The sequence below is a fragment of the Nipponia nippon genome, unplaced genomic scaffold (genome assembly GCF_047370975.1).
Source record: "Nipponia nippon isolate SJK-2023a ecotype South Korea unplaced genomic scaffold, ASM4737097v1 scaffold_4, whole genome shotgun sequence".
Lineage (NCBI taxonomy): Eukaryota > Metazoa > Chordata > Aves > Pelecaniformes > Threskiornithidae > Nipponia > Nipponia nippon.
In genome coordinates this window covers 102,629,931-102,653,836 of record NW_028262358.1, presented here as the reverse complement: position 1 = coordinate 102,653,836, position 23,906 = coordinate 102,629,931, and the positions used below count along the sequence as shown (strand labels likewise).

General features: G+C 36.9%; 1 protein-coding gene across 2 annotated transcripts in view; it reads right to left on the bottom strand.

Annotated features, from left to right (window-relative positions):
• The window catches only part of CSMD1 (CUB and Sushi multiple domains 1), a 1,270,279-nt gene that overhangs the window by 106,857 nt on the left and 1,139,516 nt on the right, over positions 1 to 23,906 (bottom strand). For both annotated transcript variants that reach the window (XM_087775441.1, XM_087775442.1), the window contains exons 47-48: positions 16,662 to 16,850; positions 12,289 to 12,435 (exon numbers count right to left, since the gene is read on the bottom strand). In XM_087775441.1, coding sequence (XP_087631567.1) covers positions 12,289 to 12,435; positions 16,662 to 16,850 — 336 coding nt within the window. The remainder of the gene's footprint in view (positions 1 to 12,288; positions 12,436 to 16,661; positions 16,851 to 23,906) is intronic.

Below are 23,906 nucleotides of genomic sequence, written 5' to 3'. Positions count from 1 at the left end.
ATTTCTAAGAAATGCCACCCAACAAAAGCAGTAAAACTAGGTCCTCCATTAAAGATGCTGAAAAATGCTGGCATCTGTTGAGAGTGTGTTAAAGAATTATGGTTCTCAATTAAGCAACATTATTTCTACTTGAAATGTCATTTTTATACATTCTTTCACTTGGGGGATTATTTGAAAAAACTAAATAAAAAAGAAAAAAAAACAAAAACAGGATGAAAATCAATAAGCTAGGATGGTCTAATAAAACAAATGTTTGAGGTCATGTTCTGTATCCCTTATAAGCACAGTGACATTCAGTTACATGCCTAACTGAATGAATTAAATTACTGAAATACTCTTTAAATTTAAAAGGGGATTTGACATTTAAAGAAGGATAATAAACATGGCTTTAATTTTCTTTTCAACCTATTGAATTAAAAATGATACTTTTATTGCAACACAAGCTGGTTAAGACCAAAAGAGCAGTGGTTAAGACCACTGAAGTCATCTTCAGTAACCTCTTAAGCACTATTTAATTTTAAATTTCCTAGGAGACCTTAAGAATAGCAGGTGAGTCCTAAACATAATATGCCATTCAGACAAAATTTCAACTTGATCTCCTCAGTACTGCAAATCTAAACAGAAAATATTTGCCATATGATATGTAACCCTGTAGCCTAGTAATACAGTATCGCCTTTGGTAGTAACAGGTCACAGACTTTATACTGAGTTTGCAAGTCCTCAAGACCAAGGTTTGTCAGGTTTGTGTTGCCACAACCTTTTTTGATCTGCCTGCAGCTTTGTTTTTACTTTGTTTAGCTTTAACAGGTTTTTTTTTCTTCTGGTGAGGTTGGTATGCTTAATTTGTTTTACTTTTGAATTATGTTTGTAATTTTCTGTTATCATTTTTTTTATACAATTATAGCTCTATATAGGTACTTGTAACAAGTAATTATTCTGTGTAGAATAAGATATTTAGGACTCTAGCATGGTGACGTGTAGACAAACACAGGCTTGGTATAACAGCAGAGGCCTTGAGAGGTGGGGACATGGGATACAGTGTAGAGGAGTATGGGCATAGTACGATAGGAGGGTGACAACCTCTGCTCTGTCTAAAGCTATACACAACTCACCAGTGGTCAGTTAAAAAAATTAGAGCTGAGCAAAAATGGTTTTCAGGCTTCAGTAAAAGAGCAAAGAAAGAGTAACTACATGTAAAATGGACTATATGTAGTAGAATCATATGTAACTTAAACTTGACCAACAGAAGGGTGCAAAAATGTGCCAGCAAACAAAAATAATCCTAAGTGGATCCTAAAGTAAGGAAGAAATCATCAGTATCACATCTTCCTGTTGAAGGACTCTAGCTGCTGATGACCTGCAGTATCTCCCCCAACATACAAACATCAAACTGAAGCCATTGGTCTTGAGTTCCTGAGGAGCAATGGAAGCATGACTGGAGCACCAGGGAAAAGGTTAGATAATGGGAAGTGTGTGTATAACAATTCTAACCATACTGTTTTTCTGTATAGAAGCTTTTATTTGTTCTTCTTTTTTCTTCTATTTTTCCTATAACCATTTAATCTGGACTAGTAATTCTTTTATTAAACTGCTAACATTTCAGTTATACTAACAGTACCGCTCAGCATTTACTTCAACATCACTTTGGCAAATACACTTAAGTCCTAATGGCTATTATTGCAAATCTCCTATAGAAATCCATATTCTCCTTCCCCAGGTACCTTGATGACTTCTTTATATCTGCTGCTTTCAACCATCACTGCAACTTATTATTACTACTGCTTACTTTTCCTGCCATCCCAAGTGTCTCACCGAGTGAGTGGCAGCAACTGCATGAGGCTGGAGGAAATTGAGAAGAGGAGATCTGGGAACTGAGATGTTTTGGTAAAGCTCTGTGGTCATCTGACGTTGTGAAAGTTAAAGGTAGAGGTTCAAGTATGAAAACAAAGCTATGAGCTGTGTTTGACTGGGTAGGAAGGCAATGACCAGAGAAAGGAGAAAAAGAATATTTGACACAAAAGTACTGAGTTTAAGAGCCCAGGGGAAGAACAGTCATGACAGACTATGCAATGAGACAAGAAGTAGGAAGGGAGGGACTGAAGGCTAAGAGCCAGTGATAGAAACAAGAGAAAGAGAAAGACCTGGTATGCTATTAGAAGTGGCATCAAAAGGATGGATGTATCGGAGACTGAGATTATGTTCAGAATGAAATGTGATGCAAGGAAAATATATGTATGATTCAGGGAAAGAAACTGGCAAGAAAAACATATAAAATCAATTGGAATTGAGAAGTGAGAGACAGAGAAGGAGAAGATCATGGACTGAAGCAAGGAAGGAGAAGGACAGTGAATTAGGGGAGACATTGTAAAAAGGAAGCAAGGGAAATTAAGATGGGAAGCTAGAAGGGAGACAAAGATTGGCAAGAGCTAGATAAAGACCTATCTTATATTGTCTACCAGAGAAGCACTAAAAGTAGACTGTGATTTGTAGGCAGGGGTGGAACAAGGATGGAGATGAGACAGAAAGGTTGGGGAGCACAGCTAGACTGGCTTGGCGGAGGCATTTTGACCAGAATGAGTGTGAGGATTGGGACAAACTAGGTATGGTGAGTACCTGAGAGGTGAATTTCTTGAAGTCCAATGAATAGTTCAACAGAGGGCAGCACAGAAAGGATCCCACATAACAGAAAGAGCCTGTGCCCACAGATTACCAAGCTTTATCATTCCATGACTGTTAACACTATCTCGTAAACCCATAATAATGTTCATTTTTTTCATTGAGCTCACCAAAAATTGGAGGAAGTCTGCTACTCTGGTTGCAAAAGATATCTGTGTAGATGTAAAATTTTAAGTATGGCTGATAAAACGATGTTTACCATCATAGCCCCCTGTGGCAGAATACCCAGGATTTTCTGTTTGCTTTCTCATGAACCTTATTAGGTACTTAGAAAATAATTGAAAACAATGTATCAACAACAAAAAAAACCAAGAACATCATTAGGCTGAAAAGAATTCAGCAGTTAGGAAATGATGGAATTTAAGTCTACATACAAATTTCAGTTAATTTATACATATGCGTGTCAGTATTATACAGTCTGTAACCTTATGATCATACTCTGGTGTTGGATAGGTTGTTTACTTTAAAGGATACAGGGAACGAACTACTTCTTTCAGTATATATACACCTTTTTTAAAAAAAATTCTAATTGTTTAAGATTATTTTCCAGGCCTTATTAGCTTCAAATTACTCAGACACTGTTTCAAGATATAATTTGTGTAGGATTTTTTTATAATGACTGTCCATGTGTTAACTGGGTATTACATGAATATTAACTAACTTATTTTCACAAAAATACATTAAAGCAAGAAACATTGATACTATCCCCATTTTACACATAAATACTTCAAATACAAAGAAGAAATTAAAAATACTAAAATTTTTACTATTTCAGTAACTATGATCTGATTTTTCCAGCCTAGTGTTATATGTTCAAACACAATCCACACTGACTTCAGTTGCAGCAGTATGCACTCAACACTTCTGTAATTGACATTTAAAAGTATGACACCAAACAAGCTCATTCCAGTTTCTGAGTACTTCATTTTGTGATATGAATGTTTGGATAACTTATGTTTATTAATGACAACATTTTAAAGTAGCGGCAGTAGGCAGTTAGTATGTCAGAAGCCAACAACAATGCTGCAGGCAAGCAGCACCTGTAGTCCTCATCTATTGAAAAGCCCTACCAAAACTCATAGTATTTTGTGCTGCAAAGGCAGTGAAATATGAATAGAAAAGGCTGATACTCAAACAATTTATTATGTCTAAGCTCTACATAGCATGAAAAGAAGGAAAGCATTTGAGCAAATTATTTAAAATTCTGAAGATGGATTTTAATTTCACAACTCTGAAAAATCTTGTTGAAGACTCTAACACTTGTTGAGACAGTGAAGGAATATTGATAAGAATCCATACAATTCCCTTCTTAATCTACAATTTAGTAATTTTTAATCTGTTCTTTAAAGTGAACTCCCTTCAGAGTCCAGGATGAAGCATACACAACATCTTCTAGGATCAGGAACTGACATATTAACTGAAGAATCACACACAAGGCAATAAATAAAAAATGTCTGAAGATCTGGAGGGTAGGTAAATGCTTGAAGAATGTCAGACTGAAAACTGCAGCCACTGTCAGCTGAGTGAAAATTCTGGGCTTAAGCAGAATCTCTACAGAGTGCTCATAAAATGTTGCAGCCTTGTATCAAGAACCACTGGGATAAAATGCTGTTTTTCTCCCAGTCAGTTTCTGAGGGGATCTGTCCTGGAACTTCATGAAGCTTAGCTGTTATATGTGCAATGACACAGGAGTGCTCTTATCTAGGAATGACAATGTTTTACCACAAAATGTGATAAACTTCTATGAAGCCATTCCAGTGACCTGGAGGAGCTTTACATTTACAGATTTGATTTACTTTTCCAAGTGACATACATTCCACATTCTTTCAAGGCCTCTTAAACATCAGTGTTGTTTGCAAGGCAACATACTGAACATTTTCAGCTCACTTTTAATCACAACATCCATTTGTCACTTGCAACTGAAGACTAACAGGGTAATAACTGCCTGGCTAAATCACATATCACTATTCAACTGATGTGTGGACAGAAACACAGATAAACACTGATTTTGCATTTGCAGGACCATATTCTTCCTTTCATAAAGCATATTCTCTTAAGAGCTGGAACATTCAAACATTTATGCTGAGATTTTTCAAAGCTGTTTGAAGCACTCTGTCTAAGGGAAGCTCAATTAAATAATTCCTGGTTCCAAATTAAAATTCTTTGAAACTGGATGTCCAAACCCCCCAGATGATTTTGTAATGAATAATATGACATTTTCTCTAAGAATTTATCTTAGCAAAGGACTTAATTTCCCAGCAGTGTCTTTGATCAATAGTCCAAAAACTTATATGAAAAAGATACTTACAACTATTCACTGAAACACTGTCTTATGATTGAAATTATAAATAAACAAAAAGCCTTCCTTCAAATCCCATGTTGCCTTTGTTTAGCTTATGTGCTAGATTTTTTGTTGCCAGAAAAAAAGTTACAGCTTAGTCCACTGCTTCCTTCCAACTTTCCCTTTTGGATACTTACTTGTCATCACCATACTACCAGGGGATCTTACGTCCTTTGTGCTGCTGTTCTTGAAATATCCAGTGAGGCAGAGGTTTACTATCATTCTCACTTTAGACATTCTCACTTTATAGATAAGAAATCAGACACTGGCTTAAGTGATTAGGTAAGGTCACACACGAAAACTAAACATACCTCTTCAGAATACTAAAGCAGTTCCTTAATTAACGGACCATCCATTCCCTATGTTATTTTTCACTTTAAAATGTATAGAATCAAAAAAAGAGAACAATACTCAACCAAGCAACAAAAAAGAGTCGGGCTGCCATTCTTTTTCTTTTGCAGTTTATCTTTAAATCTGACATGCAAAGAGTATGAAAACAGCAAAGTAAATTTGCAAAGGCTTCTTCCCTTTTTAGCAATATAATTGTGAATGTCTGCCTCTTCAAAAATTAAATATCTGACTAAATAACCTGCTATTTATAGTACAGATGTTCTTACTGATGGTTCAACATTTATAAATGATCCTGTTTATATTGCTCTTGATTCAAAGTACTGCATAAACCTCCATTGTGTGACTTTCCTGCTGTATTTACTACAGCAAATCACCATCTAAAAGTTTAGGAACCACAGAAGAAACAATTATAAAGAGTCTGATTACCTTCTTCATACAATTCCCTTGTCACTTCTAACCAGCTACTGAAAAATGTAAAGACAAAACCAAACCAATCAATAGCTTTTTCTTTTAACTTGAAATAGAGAGGAAATAGGAACAGTTGTTTCACAGGTACAAAGCTTAAAAATAAGATGAAAAGAAAGGTGAAGAATTAAGCTTCTTACAATAACAGATGAGGTTACAAGAGCAGAATAAAAGTAAAATAGAGATCTAGGTTGGGGTTTTACACACACACACAGACACACACACACACACACACACACTCTCTCTCTCTCTCTCTCTCTCTCTTCTACTGGCAGCCAGTCACAAATTAGCCAAGTAACCACTTGCCTTATTTACTCTTGAATGACTAACCAAAATGTAAACAAAAGACTGTAAATGTTATAGAGGCAATGTGAACTTGCAAAGTAGCAAGCTAGGTACCCCTCTGCTTCTCAAACCACTGTGCCTTCAGCGGGTGTACCAAGTACTATAGTGCACTTTCATTCCTTCCACCACTACTTAAAAAAAAAATTATCCACCTCTTCTTTGTTATGCTTTTATGCTAGCTTGCTTGGGTAGGAATGTGCATGCAGGCTTATAAATTATTGAGGGAAAATAAAGCCAAGAAGCAGGTTCTGCAGGTATCTTTCAAAGCAATGTCAAGGTTTCATCTCTTACAGAGTGAGTTTCCTAGCCTGGGCTCAGCAAGTTCCATTTTCTGCACTCACAGATCTTCCCCATTTGTAATAAACTGCATAGTTTTGGTGGAACCCAACTGCACCAGGAAGTCAAGTTCAAGCACTACAAAACAACAAGCAAGCATTAAAAAAAAAAAAAAAAAGTATTTCAGCATGTAATACATTTTCCGTACATTTTTGGCATCCATTTTAGTGATTTTACCATACTACATACCTTTCAAAGAAAAAAGGCATTACTTCCCTAGTGTTGCAAGAAATTTTAACTGACGCTTCCACTCCTAGTTTCACTATGCTATACAGATACTCACTAGATTAAGGAAGAGATCATTTAATATCTAGGTGTTAGTGCAGTTAGGAAATTTACTATTTAGATTAAAATTATGCTAGTGCTTCTATAATATTCAAGGTCCTTAAAAGAATACCCCTCTGCTGTAATGCTATAGCTCTTTTCTACTAATATTTAGCAAAAAGCCTTAAACCAACAGATAGAAAACATACAAGTAACATTAGACAAATAGCTTACACAAGCAAGCTCGTATGCTAAAGGCAATATTAAGTATTCCTCTGAAAGCTTCTAGCACTTTTTAAAAGCAAAGAAAATTTGTATCTACAAATGAAATCTAGTTGTGACAAAACTACAATTTGCAAAATTTTGTGCACAGGCATAGCTGGAGAAGGCGAGGGCTGTGGGAGGGCTGTAATTCATTTCAATAAGGTCTTCATTATGACGAAGCCTGCTGGCTCAGTCACAGCTGCCATGTTATCAATAGCCTTTTTGGAATCTTGTATTTTTCCTACTTTCATGATGTTGCTTTCCCTCATTAAGATTCAAATCCAATTGTTTATGCTACCGCTCACTGTTACTCTTCTTTCATGCTGATTATTCCCATTGAATCTCATGTAAAATGTACAGAAGTTTAGAGAAAAATGCAGGCGCTGACTGTTAGTGAAGCGGAAAAAGCAAAACAGTTGTTTGTTCCTAAAACATAGCCATAAGGATTGCATATCTCTCTCCAGTCCCCCAATTTTATTATTAGTTGCAGCTAGTGCCATAATAATTGATGAATTGAGCCTAGCAATTAGACAGACCACTTCTTCACTACTGCAAAATGTTTTGTGTACATGCAAAGGTGTAAAATAATTTCTCATTCTTCAAAAATTGGTCTCCTTAATAATTAGATATTGACAAAATAAATCCTTTACATGAAGTCTATTCTTGCAACCCTGATATTACTTCCTCACTTTAAATTCATGACAGAAGGCCCACTCCCTTTACTGCCACACATCTGAGGGTTATCACGTGACAGATTCTCTTTGTTCCTTCTTCCACACTCTCAATCCATTTATTAGGTCCTGCAATTGCCTTTTCCCTATGAAAAACTAAATGAATCTCCAGTATGCTTGAAAACAACTTCCCCTACCCTTGTTCCTCAGTTTTAGTTTGTCTGTAGTAATACTCCAAAGGCTGCTTGCAAGGTGGAGATAATGATTTTACTAACTGGGTTGTTTTTTTTTTTTCCTGACTGCTCATAGTTCTGCTCATAGTTCTTAAGTCCCCAAGACAATGATAATTATCATGCTCTGAGCCCTGATCTTCTGTTTCAGTAACAAGAGAAACTTTCCAGAAGTTAGCCAGCCAGTGCATGGATGGTACAGGAAAGCAGTGAGCTCTGTGAAAACCATCTCCCTAAATGGCATTTAGCATGACTAAATGGGAGATACCTGGTGCCTGATAAAACATTCTTCTACAACATTCTTAGTATTCCTTTCTCTACTTAATTTATATTGACAGTTATTAGGTACCAAAATTAACACACACAACCTTTCCATTGCTTATCAAGTCCAAACACAGAAAAAGCAAATGTTAACAACAGACAGTAATTAACACCTCTCTCTCACTATTTACATCACATAAATGATCCCTAAGCCAAGTCTTTTAGGAGCAATGTGTCTGAAAAGATACGTGTGAAAACATCTTAAATAGATTGCAAACAGAGTATGGGTCAATATGTCTACATATAGAGTATAATCCAGTATTTCAATACTGGTAACCGATTTTTTTCTTAATAAGGGACATAATTTTTAACACTATTTAGATAGATTATTTACATATTTTCATATCACCACAACACCAGATTCACATGCAGTCTGTTGAAGAAGTGAGGGATTTCCCCCCCCCCCCCCCCCCAGTTTTCCATTTATTTGTACATGAAGAAAAGCATAGTAATGAGTTGTGAACTGAAACCCAAGGAAATTGTAAACCTAGTAAGTGTGTAGTGAATTGCAGTTGGAGTACCGCATACCATTTCAGGATCAAAAATTTTCACTCTTGAGTACTTCTGTGTAAATATAAGGGCTATCCCTCCCACTACATTTCAAAGGCCTTACTCCAGATCTGGTAAGACAAGATAGCAGGTTGTAGAGAGAAGTATTAATTGGAGAACTGTTAATCTGGAGATCTTTAACAAACTGGGAAAAAACGGAGAGTCCCAGTCCTGTGCTTACCTTGAATTTTCAATAGAATGATTACACATCCACAAAATGTACATTATAATAAATTACTTTCTTCAGAGAAACAGACATTATATTACAAGTCCTAATTTGATGCTAAATAGTATCATAGAATATCTCAAGGTGGAAGGGACCCATAAGGATCATCGAGTCCAACTCCCTGCTTCTCACAGGACTACCTAAAACTAAACCATATGACTAAGAGCATCCTCCAGACGCTCCTTGAACTCTGACAGGCTTGGTGCCATGACCGCTTCCCTGGGGAGCCTGTTCCAGTGACCGACTACCCCCTCAGTGAAGAACCTTTTCCTAATGTCCAATCTGAACTTCCCCTGATGCAGCTTCACTCCATTTCCTCATGTCCTGTTGCTGGCCACCAGAGAGAGGAGATCAGCACCTCCCCCCTCTGCTGTCCCCCTTGAGGAAGCTGTAGACTGTGATGAGGTCACCCCTCAGCCTTCTCTTCTCCAAGCTGAACAAACCAAGTGACCTCAGCCACTCCTTGTAAGTCTTGCCCTCCAGACCTTTCACCATCCTGGTCGCCCTGCTCTGGACACACTCTAATAGTCCAATGTCTTTCCTATATTGAGGCACCCAAAACTGCACACAGTACTTGAGATGGGGCCACACCAGTGCAGTGTCGAGTGGGACAGTCACCTCCCTTGACCAGCTAGCTGTGCTGTGCTCGATGCACCCCAGGACACAGTTAGCCCTTTTGGCTGCCAGCACACACTGTTGACTCATATTCAACTTGCCATCAACCCAAACCCCCAGATCTCTTTCCACGGGGCTGCTCTCCAGCCTCTCGTCCCCAGTTTGTATGTATAACCAGGATTACCCCATATCACACAGAGAATCCTGCATTTGCTCTTGTTAAATTTCATATGTTTGGTAGTTGCCCAGCTCTCTAGTCTATCCAGATGTCTCTGTAATGCCTCTCTACCCTTGAGGGAGTCCACAGCTCCTCCTAGTTTAGTATCATTGGCAAACTTACTTAATGTGTATTTGATTCCTGCATCCAGATCAATTATAAAAATATTAAGGAACACTGGCCCTAAAATTGAGCCTTTTGGAGCCCCACTGGTTACTGGCCGCCAGCCTGATGTAACCCCACTTGCTATAACCCTTTGAGCCCAACCCGCCAGCCAATTGCTCACTCAATGTATAACGGACTTGTCTAGCTGTATGCTGGACAGTTTATCCAGAAGGATACTGTGAGAGACAGTATTAAAAGCTTTTCTAAAATCCAAAACCACCACATCTACTGGCTTCCCTTGGTCAACTAGATGGGTGACCTTGTCATAAAAGCAAATTGAGTTCGTTAACCTGGACTTTCCCCTCGTGAACCCATGCTGTCTATGACCAATGACTGCATTGTCTCTCAAGTGTTTTTCAATAACTCCCAGAATAACCTCCTCCATAATTTTACCAGGCACTGAAGTGAGACTGACAGGACTGTAATTACCAGGGTCTTCCTTCTATCCCTTCTTGAAAATTGGGACAATATTTGCCAGCCTCCAGTCAACTGGGACCTCTCCAGATACCCAAAACCATTGAAAAATAATGGAGAGAGGTCCCACAATGACATCAGCCAGCTCTTTCAGTACCCTGGGATGAATCCCATTGGGTCCCATAGATTTATGCGCATCCGGCTGGAGCAGCAAGTCTCAAAGAAGTTCAGGGTCATCTGGGAGTTTATCATCTCCCCAGTCACAGTCTTCCAACACAAGGCTCTGGAGGTCCCAGGGCCCATCATCAGTGTTGCAGACAGAGGTGAAGGCGGCATCAAATGTCTCCGTTTTGTCTATGTCCCTATTTGTGAGGTGATCGTCCTCATCAAGCAATGGACCAATGTTAACTCTGATCCTCCTTTTGCTGTTAACATATTTTAAAAAGCCCTTTTTGTTTTCCTTCACAGTGCTGGCCAGCTTGAACTCTTATAGAGCTTTGGCCACACAAATTTTCTCCCTACAGTGGTGAACAGCATCTCTGTGGTCCTCCTGTGCTGCCTGACCTTGCTTCCAATGTCCATACAGTTTCCTTTTCCTCCTAAGTTCTAGAATAAGATCCCTGCTCAGCCAAGCTGTCTTTCTGCCCTACTTCCTTGACTTCTGACACTTTGGAATTGCCTGCTCCTGTGCTCTTAAAAGATGGCTCTTAAAAACTGACCAGCATTCACAGGCCTCAATACCTTCAAAAGCAGATTCCCAGGGGACCTTACTAACTGCTCCTTCAGCAGCCCAAAGTCTGCTCTCCCCATATGCAGGGTTGAAGTTTTGCTGGCAGTTTTTCTCCTGTCGCCAATGATTTGAAACTCAACTACTTCATGGTCACCGTGACCAAGACAGCCACCAACCACCACTTCACCTATGAGTCCCTCTCTGTCAAAAACAAATCTAGGAGGGCACCTTTCCTAGTTGACTCCCTGAGTACCTGCATCAAGAAGTTATCTTCAACATGCTGCTTCAACATGCTTCAGAAATTTCCTGGACCTGTTTGTGTCTGCTGTATGATATTTCCAGTTAATGCCTGGGAAGTTCAAATCACCCATAAGGACAAGGGCAGTTGATCTAGAGATATTCCTTAATTGCTTGTAGAATAATTCATCAGTAGTGTTGTCCTGGCTGAGTGGCTGATAGTAGAGTCCCACAACAACATCCACTTTATTTGCTTTCCCCTTCATCCTTACTCAGAAGCTGTCAACCTTGTTGTCGCCAACTGTAAGCACCATACAATCCAACCCCTCCCTTACATACAGTGCCACCCCCCCCACCTCATCTGCCCTGCCTGAAGAGCCTATAACCATCCATCACGGCACCCCACGACTCATCCCACCAGGTTTCGCTTATGCCAGTGATGTTGTAGCTCTGGGCCTAGGTCAAAGCTTCTAGCTCCTCTTGCTTATTCCTCATGCAGTGCATATTAGTGTGAAGACATTTCAAATGTGCTCCAGTGTGCTCAGCACATCATGGAACAGACTGAAAGGACCTCGCTAGCACACCGCCCTCAAACATTGGCATGCCGCCCCCAGGCTTATGTCTAGCTAGCCTGATTTTATCCCTTTCCCCCTTCAAATCTAGTTTAAAGCTCTTTCAGTAAGCCCTGCTAACTCCTGCGCAAAGATCTTTTTCCCCCTTTCAGATAGGTGTACCTTGTCTGTTGCCAGCAGGCCTGGTGTCATGTAGACTGACCCATGATCAAAAAACCCAAAATTTTGCTGGTGACACCAGTCTCGGAACCACAAACTAAACCACAAAGTATAATTTAATGGAAATCATTAATAGTTACCTGAGTAACGGATCTTGAATCCCTTCTTGCTGGTTGCGTGATCAGTTGACCAGCGAAGATATAACAGATTCATTTTGCTTGTAAAGTTCAGTTGTCCAGTTTGATTTCCACTTAAAGCAACCAGTAGAGGGCTTTGCCCAGAAGAACCTTCAGAGATGAATAAAGAAACTGTTGAAGTTTTAAGGTACTATCACTTTAAGTAATCCTTTCCATATTTTAACTCAGCTGTGAATGTGAATATACAAGGAAAGATTAGGAAATAACATGACACATTGTTAGCAGTGAAATAATTAACAGATCTCTATTTAAACATATCCATCTGTTTTTAGTTTTCACTAGAGGGCACAATAAAAAATCTTGGTACAAACAAACTGAAATGCAAAACAATGAGCGTTTTTGCAATAAACACTGAAAAATTAGTGGATTTTTTTTTAATTAATTTCTATTTGGAAGAATTACTTTGAATGAGGTTATGTTTCTGCTCCTCGTCCTTTTATATCTAATATTTATTTAAACTCTTTTCCAACTAGTGAGTGGCAGCAAATCTTTACATTCCTTAATATTGTGCAGCTAGTATAATTTTAAACACCACCATGTTACATAGTGAACACAGCTAGAAAATGCCCCATCACATATGAGATCATCACAGTTTCACTGTGGAATACGCATATTTACAAGTGCTATGAATTTACAATACATACCTCATTAGGACTCAGTCCTGTTGAAAGATAGTGTGTTTATTATGGTATCATTTTAGTGTAAAAAACCCATACACTTATGGTAAATACAGGATGCTGAAAAACTATGTTCTGGTATTAGACCAATATCTTCACCTCAATAAAATCCAATAAAACCCTAGAAGCACAAATAATGATTCGGGGGCTAACTGTATAATAAAACAACATAGATGCAAGAGAAAAAAAAAAAAAAAGTCTATGTATCAAAGCAATCTCTGACTGAAGGCTTTCTAAAACATGAAATGGCATCTTCTTCCTCCATATGAAGGTTATGTTTTCTCCAGCTGAACTCCTCCCTTTCATATGCCTTTTGCTCCACATTTTTCAATTTTAGGAAAGCCACATTCAAACAACATTATCTTGGCCACAGCAGCTATTTCAAATAAAGAGGCTGCTTCATTTATTTTTGCTGAGTTTGAGCAGCTGCAGCCTGATCAGCTCTTCTTATGTTGCATGAAAACACAAAAATAAAACCGATTCAAATGACACCTAAAAATTGACAACCATTGTTGTCAGCCTTCTCCCCCTCCAGTCCAATAAAAAATAAGAATGTTTTCTGATCAGGCCATTGCAAGTACAAAAGGGAGGCTATAAAAGCCACAGCAAACCATAAAGATTAAGACAACCTCCCAGTCCTTAGGAACTGTAGTTCAGTCACCATAATGACAACACTACAACTAAATAAGTATTACTAAATAAACTGTAAATAATAAATACATATACAAAATAAGAACAAATAATCATAGCTTTAGGCACAGGTTGCCCAGCATGCCCTCATCAAAATGCTTTGTGGGTTGTTTGTTTTTCATATTAGGGTGTTAGTGTTTGGTGATTACAGTGAGAAATGCTGAGGTCAATCCCTATTTTTGCTTGAAAAAATTATTTAGAACATGACAATTCATTTAGTTTCTCTGTGCTTCACCCTGGGTTTTCTAAAATCTGTTTAATACACTTGTTACAATTTAGAATGTACGTGTTCTTTCAAAATTCTCAAATAAAGGGGCTAAAAGAGTGCAATTACAAATAAAGATCTAGTACATACAAAAAGGTGAGAATATTTCCTTATTTGTAATCCTGAAATTAGTTTGTAGCACCACATGCCACACCACTTTTTTTAGCCATTGGGAGGTCAGAGGAATGATTTGATGTATTTTAGTTTGCTTTGTTTTTCCTGAAGTTGAGTTTCAGTGTCCATACCTTACCTAGCAGGCAGCTCTTCAGCTGATGTTCAGGAAAGTCAGCAGCATGACTTAGATGTTCCTGAGTTTGACTTTTTTTTTTTTTTTTAATTATTAATTTAGAGTTTGTCTATATAAGGAAATAAATACTCAACTTCTGGTGTGCTGACCTGTCACATGATGCTTTCCTGAATATTGGTAAAAGCTGATATTTCCATCTAATTTCAATGACAGAACTTTGCTGGTTTATTTCAGGGAGAAAAAATAAAAACCCAAAGAATATTTACTGTATTAAATGAATGCTGTTCAGTATAAGTAGCCTGAACACAGCGTTTTAAAGTTCAAAAGCCTTTAATAATTATATTCATGGTACATTTATGGCTTCTCTAGTTTAAAATATTGGTGGGATTTCCTAAGGGTCTGACTGATAAGTGGGAATGGGCTTATTGCTCCCAGCTGACCAGGGTAGTCTTATTGACTGGATGACTATACTGATCATCATCCAGCTGCTGAAGCACCATAATTTAAAGTGTGGTCAGTTAGGTGTAGTTACTATTTTGGCATACATTCCAAAGCTGCCTTTTAACGTAATCAGAGACCTGTGTCTTAGCAAGTATTATTTCTCTAAAAGTTGTCTTGCCAATCTTTATATAGTTTCTGCGTATAGTTTGGTGACATATCTTTACCTGGTTTAGATAGACTCAGGCAGTTCTACTAACTTAAATGAAGGTATGCTGTTTTGGACTACACAAGGTCCTGGGCTATAAGGTATATTTATTGCAAAATGCAATAATACAGAGAAATACCTAAGCTAGCTCTGAACAAGCTAGTCTGAGTTATATCCATCATTGGAAACAGTATAGCCACATCAGCATTGCCTTCTGCCCCAACAAACTCATCACGCTGAGATGTAGAACTAATTAGCCCAGCAAAGCACATTGCTAATGTGGCCACAGGGACACAAGCAAGTATCTCTGCAAGGCACTGCAATGTGCCATATTTAAATACCAACTTGTTGAGAGCTAGCTCAGGAATCTCTACATGGCACTGTATTGAGAGGTTATAAATATGCCATTATCTTTCTCATTTAAGTTTGCTGGTAGGTGGTAGAAAAAATGACTTCAGTAGAGCTGCACTAGAGATGAATTTGTAAGAATATGATTTCATGTCATGAAACAACAATGCCTAAAAATGTAGTAACTATGATAATTCTTCTCTCAGATCTATTCTTGATAATCTGGTTTCATTAAATTTAAATGTATAAGAAAGAAAACAAAAATCTTCATCAAGAACTTTAAGCAGTTTCAACAGAGTTTTTTAAAAGAAAATAAACAAAGTGATCAGACCAGATACTACATATTGTCTTGATGTTAAATACAAAATAGAGTGGAGGAAAATACAGTCCTAATAGATTTTTTCAGACTATTTTCTCCACTAACCTGACAAGGACAAACACACACATTATAAAAAAAAAAAAAATATAAACATTTTTAAAAGAATGAAAAATATTTGAAAAATATTGTGTTTTTTTCCAAATGCTGCTATCAAAAATTGAAAATATTTTAATAATTTTAGACATTAAAAAATCTACTATTTAAGAAAAATACTTAGAGAAAGTTACCTCAAAACATATGACCTTTTAAGATTTTTCATGTTATGAAACTCCCATAGTGAATATTAATCAGTTCTATCATAGTTATCATATATTCTTGGTTAATGAGGGAAGATATGATAATGGTCTCCAAATGAATAAAAACATATTAAAGAACAATCAGGTACTAGTTATTTTCATTGATCAATGAGAACAGAACAAGTGATAACAAGCTCAGAATTCAGCAGAAAATAAGAATAGCCTGTTAAATAGGGCCCTTTGAGAGGTTGCTGCTATGAGTAACACTCTAGAAATTGAGTTTTTGTAATTTCTCTATGCTTTGTGCCAAAAGAGATGGTCAAATTCTTTAACAGGGATGTATTCAAACAAGGTACAGCACTGGTTCTGCTATGCTATGGAGAAAGTAGACTGGGCATTTGAACTCAAATTTGAATATTTAACCTCAGATAATTTTATTAAATTGGACAAATGGAATTATGCCCCCAAAATATTTCCTCACCAGAAGTGATCAATTACAAAATAGCATGTTAACTTCTCCTTTCAGACACCTCCATACATTTCCCAGGAAAGAGAAAACTGTATGACTTTCATAGGAATGCTGCTGCTGCTACTGCTCCTCTTCTAACAATACCTAAGAAAAACTAAAAGCTTCTTTGTTTTGAATACAGCTATAAAAACTTTAATTGGCTAACACATTTAGATTTAAGGCAAAAGTAATTGAAATACTGGACTATTGTTTCAGTTTCAGATTTATCAATGCATTATGAAACCAATAATTGGAAATCAAGCTCCATTTGACTCGATATTTTTTCTTTTGTGGTTAGACAGAATTTAAATCTCTCTCACCATCAAATACCTCCAGCTCATCAAACTGCTTTTCACTTTGAAACATTTCTACAAAGATGGAGATGTTATATCCTGGGTCAACCTTTATAGTCCAAGAACAGGTCTGAGAGTTGGGATAGGTGCCTGGGTAACCTGGACTGAGGATCACTCCTGATGATTCTGTACGGATTTCATTTGCTGGACATTGTGCTAAAAAGGACACAACAAGAAGAACAAGAATACCAATGAAATAAAGTGTTTCCTTTCCATGAAAAAATAGTATTATTTTTCAGAGATATGTATGCTTCAGGTTCAGTTTCCAAATGAAAACATGTTAAAATCCTATTCTAGATGGAAGGAACAATAAAGCTCCCTTTAGCACAAACAGAAACAGGACCACCTTTATAAACCTTGCATTTATGAAACAGGATACTAATTATAGTAAAACATTCATCCAGAAATATGTCACAAAGGGTTTACAGTCAAAGGATTCACATATGCTGGTGTGATCATTCACATAGGTAAGGTAAAAGTCCTGGTAAAACTTTTTATTTGGAAACCTAGTAGCTGTCTTCTATTTGAGTTCTTAAAAAAAACGCCCACCTTTAAAAATGAAGTCTGTTACATGAACATGAAAACATTTTGGAGCTTCTAGGCACACACAGATCATTTACAAACATACGTGTTTTATGCAGACAAAGTGTTTATTTTGGATACAGAATACTCCAAGTCATCGAAGTAAGACCTTCTCAGCAATTACTTCCCCTGTTATTTAAACTCTGAACTCATAACATTTTACACAGTTTCACCTGGTATTCATAGACGTTTATGATCTCTGCATATAACAAGGAGTATACTATACTAAAATGCTGTAAATTTTATATCCTAAATACCAGCTTTGATTAAGAAATTCTTTTGTTGGTCACTCTTTTTCTTTAACATTTTGCCTCGCATGCAGGACTGATTTTTTCAAGTGTGTTTGCTGTTGAAGTCTGATACATTTTGTCCACAGTTTCATAATATATGTGCATATTAACAATGTTTTTTGTGGAAGATTCGCAAATATATCTTGACAGAAATGCATTCCTGGAAACTGTCCGGCACAGTCCCCAAGTACTTGCATAAACTCAAGGTTATAGGAAAGGTGAAAAACATAACAACAGAGGAAAAAATGATCAGGGGCAAAAAATATGTTACAGGGGAAAAAACACATGTAACTATCAGAAACTAACATTAAAAACTGGACCATTTCCCTTAGTTGGCTTTTTACAAACTTGGAAGTGAAATTTAGGTTCAGTTGTATCCAAGAAGAATTTTGCTGTAAACTTTTGGAAAACAGTGTCAAGACTTTATCTTTAATTGTCCTCTCAGAGATATTAAATATACTGGTATGTCCAGTCTCTACCTTCTGTTGCATACACTGGAGACAAATCTGAACCCTCCACCAGAAGCAACAATGCAAACAAAATAGGAATTTTATCAGTTAATCCACATATAAATTAACCATCACTTTCCTACATAGTGCATAGACCTTTACCTTTGAGAATCTGACTTTCTCTAACCTAGATACATTTTTCCAGACTTGTGTATGGAAGGTAAGAGAAAGCGTACATGCCTGAGATGGACAGTACAATGTTCCATTCACTGTCCCAGATTCTTTAGAATATTTTAAATAATGATACATTAAGTGAGAAAGATATGAATTTCAAACTTACAAACTCATTTTCTGAGGACTACCAATTTCTTAATGGCACCGAAGTTTAGAAAAAAAGAAAATAAAAACCAGAACAGTTCTTTTCTGATTGTTCCAACACTTCTCTAGATCTGACATATAGGTTGAGCCTTCAGCACAAAATTCAGGCTGATTTTTCTTCAATTGTGTTTTTTTTATACTATAGCATAAATTATAAATGACTTATCTAAAAACTGCTCTGATTATTTAGGGACATAAGAAGGGGGGAAAGCATGAAAAAGTAAAAACTATTTATTACTCATTTTTGTCATAGCCCTTTCTTCTTCAGTCTGCTCTAATAGACTGGAGAATACATAGCATTACCATGCCAGTAAATGCAGGAAGAAATATTAGATTTTTTTAAACCGTCTCTTCCTCTCCTCCCCCTCATCTTGTTTAGCTAAAAAATTTCTTCAGTCAGAGAGAAAAATGTCAGCCTCTGAAAAGGAAGGATGTAATATGCAAGTGAGAATATACTGTCAAGCAGGGAGAACAAGGTGTGGGCTGGGGAAAAAATGGCAAGCAAATCATTTTTCCTTGGCATGTGTCCCTTTCTGCTGTCATTTGACAGCACTGGCTGTAGCAGACAGTATCTCTAAGAAGTAAAGTTGTTTTTCATAGAAGACATCCTAAGAGAGGGAAAGTCTATGGGGTAATGGTATATAAAGTAGTAAGTATCCTTTTGACAATTGTAATTCAGGGATTGTCTCTTGACATAGAAACACCTGTACCCAAATTACACTCAGAAATTTCACACAAGCTTCTGTGTAAGAATACAGCGTTGCACGTATTTAATGACAGTAGCTTCTCTTTCTCATTATCTTAAAATGAAACACACTCTTACTTTGACTTTCTATATTCTTCAGAATAAGGGAAGAATAACTTGAGAAAATACAGTCAATAAGTGCTCTGACTCATGAATCTGCAGCAAGTACAACAGCAAATTATCATAGAACAACATTGGGCAGAAACCTATTGTCAGATAAATAATAACTATTTTCCCTTAGTTAAATACATGAGACTTATTCCTGAACAGAAGTTTGGCTAGCTATGTGGCATTTCTGTCAGATATGCAGTAAAAGTGCTCATCAGTTATGAAGAGTAGCTGGCATGACACAGTTCCACAACCTGCTTTACCCCATAATATCATTTGTTTATGCTACAAGACTATTTTTAAGAAAAGAAAATGTCTTTTACTGATCTGGTACCGGCTTCATTGGAATGTTTGTTATAATGTTAAAGTCTGCTAGAGCAACTTGTGGATTAAAAGGTGCTCTTCAAAGTCATAAATTACAAGTATCCGGGAGAAATCAGTAATGCTGTCAGACTTTTCACAGCGAGACACAGTGATTCTTTTCAACACTGGAAAACTACCACTTCTCTGGATAAACTATGCTTTAAGAAATGGCTGCAATCAACTAAACATGACAAAAAAGTAGTTGAAAAGCACGGGACATTTGGAAGGAAGATATGGGATTGTAGCAAGTACCTCTGGAGTGTTTTTTAATAAACATGCTGTATCTAAAAACTAACAGCAGAGATGGTAAGGATACAACTGCCTTTTGTTGCCTGCTTTTCCTCAGCATCTTAAAGAGTTATGGAAATGACCATTGGTTAAATTACTCATGAAACAAATTATTTACTGGTCATTCAGATTTGGGGCCTGCAAGCAAAATCTGGATGTTACACAGCTACAGTCCAAACAAGACTAAAGCCAACTGGTCTCATAAAAAGGGAAGTGTGATTGTACATTCTTCCAGAAAAATTTACAGTTGGGTTAATCTAAAAGGTTATTATCACAGCCCTTTATATAGGTGCTCTTTGAGTTAAGTTCTCACAGGTATCATTTCCAAAGAGGTGCACTATAAGTATCTCCTTAAGAACAGGCTGCATGAACTTCTGCTTACTTACTGCAGTATATGAAGTTTTTGGAATCTGGAATGGAGGATTTTGAAGTAAGAATAAGATTCAAGATTACAGTTTGAAAAACTTGTTTATCAGTTTATAGTGAGCCACAGAACATCATTGTCATAAAGTGTTGAGATATTCTTCACTAACTCAAGAAACTCACTAAAAGTATATGAAAGAAATGGAGCCAGGGAAGGAAATGCAGTGAAAAAATAGAGGAAAGTCACCAATCCAGATAAGTGAAAATTGCTAGTTTCCTTTGGGAAAAAGAAATGTCATAGAATAGGAAGAAAGACAATCACACTCAAGAAAGCACAGACACCTTGACTTTGAGCACCTCAGAAACCTCTGAAAATGATCCAGATGAGAACCGGCCACTGTAAGAATGGTCTGCAAAAAGAAAAAGAGACAGGACTAGGAAATTGCAGGGAGAAAAAAAAATATTAAAAACCTCACAGAAATTACTTCTTCTGCTTTTTTCTTACACCTGCTTTGCTCTGAGGTCATCTATTATTTCTTGTAAACGACATCAGAGACAAAAAGAGAAGCAGAGAAAAAGGCAAGGAGATAGCTCGTTTGCTAGATTTGAAAAAATAACAAAAAATCATTTTTTCAAAAGCAGATAAAAGTTATCAATAGCAGAGAAAGACTGCTGCTAGCTTTCTCATTCCTTGCAGCTGATTCTTAAGAAGGGACCTGAAACTAATCTATTTACCACGGGGCAAATGTGCCTTTTGCAGATGTTTCCTCATGCCCTTCTCTCATAATTGAGGAAAGGTATGATGTTGCTTTGTAATTAAGAACATTACTTTGGTGGATGAATATTAAAAATCAACAGCTTAAAGGTCAGAGAATTTCCTTGAAAAAACCATCACATGTACACAACATAAGAAACAGATCAATGCAGGATTGCCGTAGGAATTCTTTCCTCCATATATTCTATTGTATTTACTTAGTGGACTTCAAAACTCTACTAATAAAACAATTTCCAAAAGGAAGGAGTACTGTTTATGTGAAAAAAATGCACCTCTCTAATACAAATCAGCACAAATAGTAACACAAAGGGTGAAAGAAGATATGGAATATTCTTCTGTGGTACTGAGACAAAAATAGTGTCTTGTGAGGCTTCCCTCAGCATATTCTTAGGGGAGAAAATTCAAGTAAAAATGAAACTCTTATGTCTTTCTGAGCTGTAAATAGCTCAGTACCTCTCCTGTGCTAGAGCAGAAGTGGCCAAATCTCCTTATACAGCTCTAACTCTTCCTATGGCCAAGATTTACTTCCTATGGCTAAGAGTCATTGGACGAGAGGTCCCTTCCAAGCTCAGCCAACGGAGACATACCACAGGGACTTATGAGAGGAACAGTTCTAGAGTAGTTCAGGGGCATGGGAAGGCAGACAGCGTATTGCTACTTTGCAGTTTGGGAGGCTAGCTGCACCGCGGTGTTATGCGGCAAATTGGCAACATTCATCTTGGCAACCTTTGCTGGCTCTCTTTCTCCACCATCGTGAATTACTCACCAACTTCCCCCCAGTACATCTTAGCTGCTGATTACATGACTTAATCTCTAGGGTGGAAGGTAGACTTGAACATTTTACAAGATTCAGATGGTTAAGGACATAAAATTGAGATACAGAGACAATGAGACTGCTTCACCTTGCTCTATAAAACTAAAGGCACATCCATTTTCCAATACCACTAATAGCTAATATTTATCAATTGAATAAAAATAACCTTCACAGTACTATTTTATTGGTATCGTACGCACAACAGGTGAAAACAAAAATCTGCAATTTGAACCCTTTTGTTCTATAAGATTAGCTATCACCTTTAGCATGGTATTTCAAAACAGAATACTCCTAAATACAAAGTCACACAAATTGCTTCAGTTGAGGCATACATATTCCATCATTAATACTGTTTCTTTTATTTGTCAATCAATGAACACATTAACATTATATTCTTCAGTATTAAATTTGATACCTTCTGGACTTCTGTCACCTAAGTTACAGGATGATTGAAGTCCCTACACATTTAGAAGTTTAGGAATTGATGTGAATTTTACCGATCAAGAAAAATCTGAGCTACAAAACTCAGAATTAGACACTTGAGCCCCAGAAAATATTTAATTATCATTTATTTATAAGTATAGCCCATGAATTTTAAAAGTAGCTATTGTAAAATGGTTTGGAATGATAACAGGAATAAATATTAAAAAAAAACCAAAACAACAAACTTGCTTTAGGCATATTGAAGGACATAAGCAATCTATTTTACATTCATTTTTAATCATATTGTTGCACATGTAAATTCCGGGTCCTGTTATTTGTTAGGTTGCATAAATTCATACATACATGCAATGCTTATAGAAAAACAACAGGAAATAACGAAGATCTTTATGTTACACAGTCACATGTAATTGAGTGCGGTGGGGCAGTGTCATGAGAAAAGTAATTCTGCAGGACAGATAACACTCTCATCATATCCTAGTTTCAAGAAACAGATTACCTAACCTGGCTTTTGGAGAAATCTCATTCGGTTGTTTTAGGGAAGGCCTGACTAAGCTTTTTGACTTAACTCTAATACTACTTCTGATCTCTCCATCTTTGACTTCTCTTTTTATTCATAAATATCATCACTACACTAGGAAAATATTATCACACCACCTCTCTAATGTAAGTGTTTTGAGCAGTCAGATTAGAGATCTCTACCTTACACTGAATGCCAATTAGCTGTTTTACTAGTACGTCAATTTTTGTGACCAATATAGGAGTATTTCTTGCTGTTGCAATGTTCATCATGCTTTAGTTTACATCGCTATGTTTGCCTAACAGCAATTAAAAAAGGAAAGAAATTTGTAGCAAAAGGATATAAGGATAGGATGACAGCAGAGACTCCAAGTGTATAAATACAAATCACAAATGGTCAACTACTGGTAAACATAAATTCATGCACAATAAGAGCATGCTCTGTAGAGTGCCTAGGGCTCTGCACATTAGACACTACCTGGCGAATTGTCATGGTACCAAGCACTATGAGAAAGTCTGTCCTCAGACAGACCAGACAGGAAGGGAAAGGGAGTTGCAAGAAAAGTATGGTATGGTCCGACTGCAGCTGCTCTGAAGGTCATTCATTCAGAATGATGTAGAAGTGGTCACTGAGACTGATTTTTCTTGCCTGTCAGATATGTCATCAGACTTGTATATAGTATCCTTGGACCTGGCCTTCTATCATATAAACATATTTCTTGCTTACTACAACATAGTGGCACAGCTCAGGAGAATGAAAAGTTTTCTGGCATCTTTTAAAAATGTAAAGCTGATCCAAATAAGGTTAATGTAAACAATTATAAACTACAGGTAAAATACAGAACTATAAGAAGGCAGTCCAAAAATTAGTTTGAAATACAATATGCAAATTATATAGAAGTAGAAATTATTTTTCAAGTCTATCAGGATCATATAGTATTGTATAAATGCAGTTCTATACTGCATCACCTCAAAAGAAATAGAGTAGAATTGGAAAAGGTATTGAGAAGGTGACAACAATGATTAAAGGTATGAAATATCTTCTTGTCTATAGAATCACGTCATAAATATGGTGAATGGAGAACAACTCGTTATTG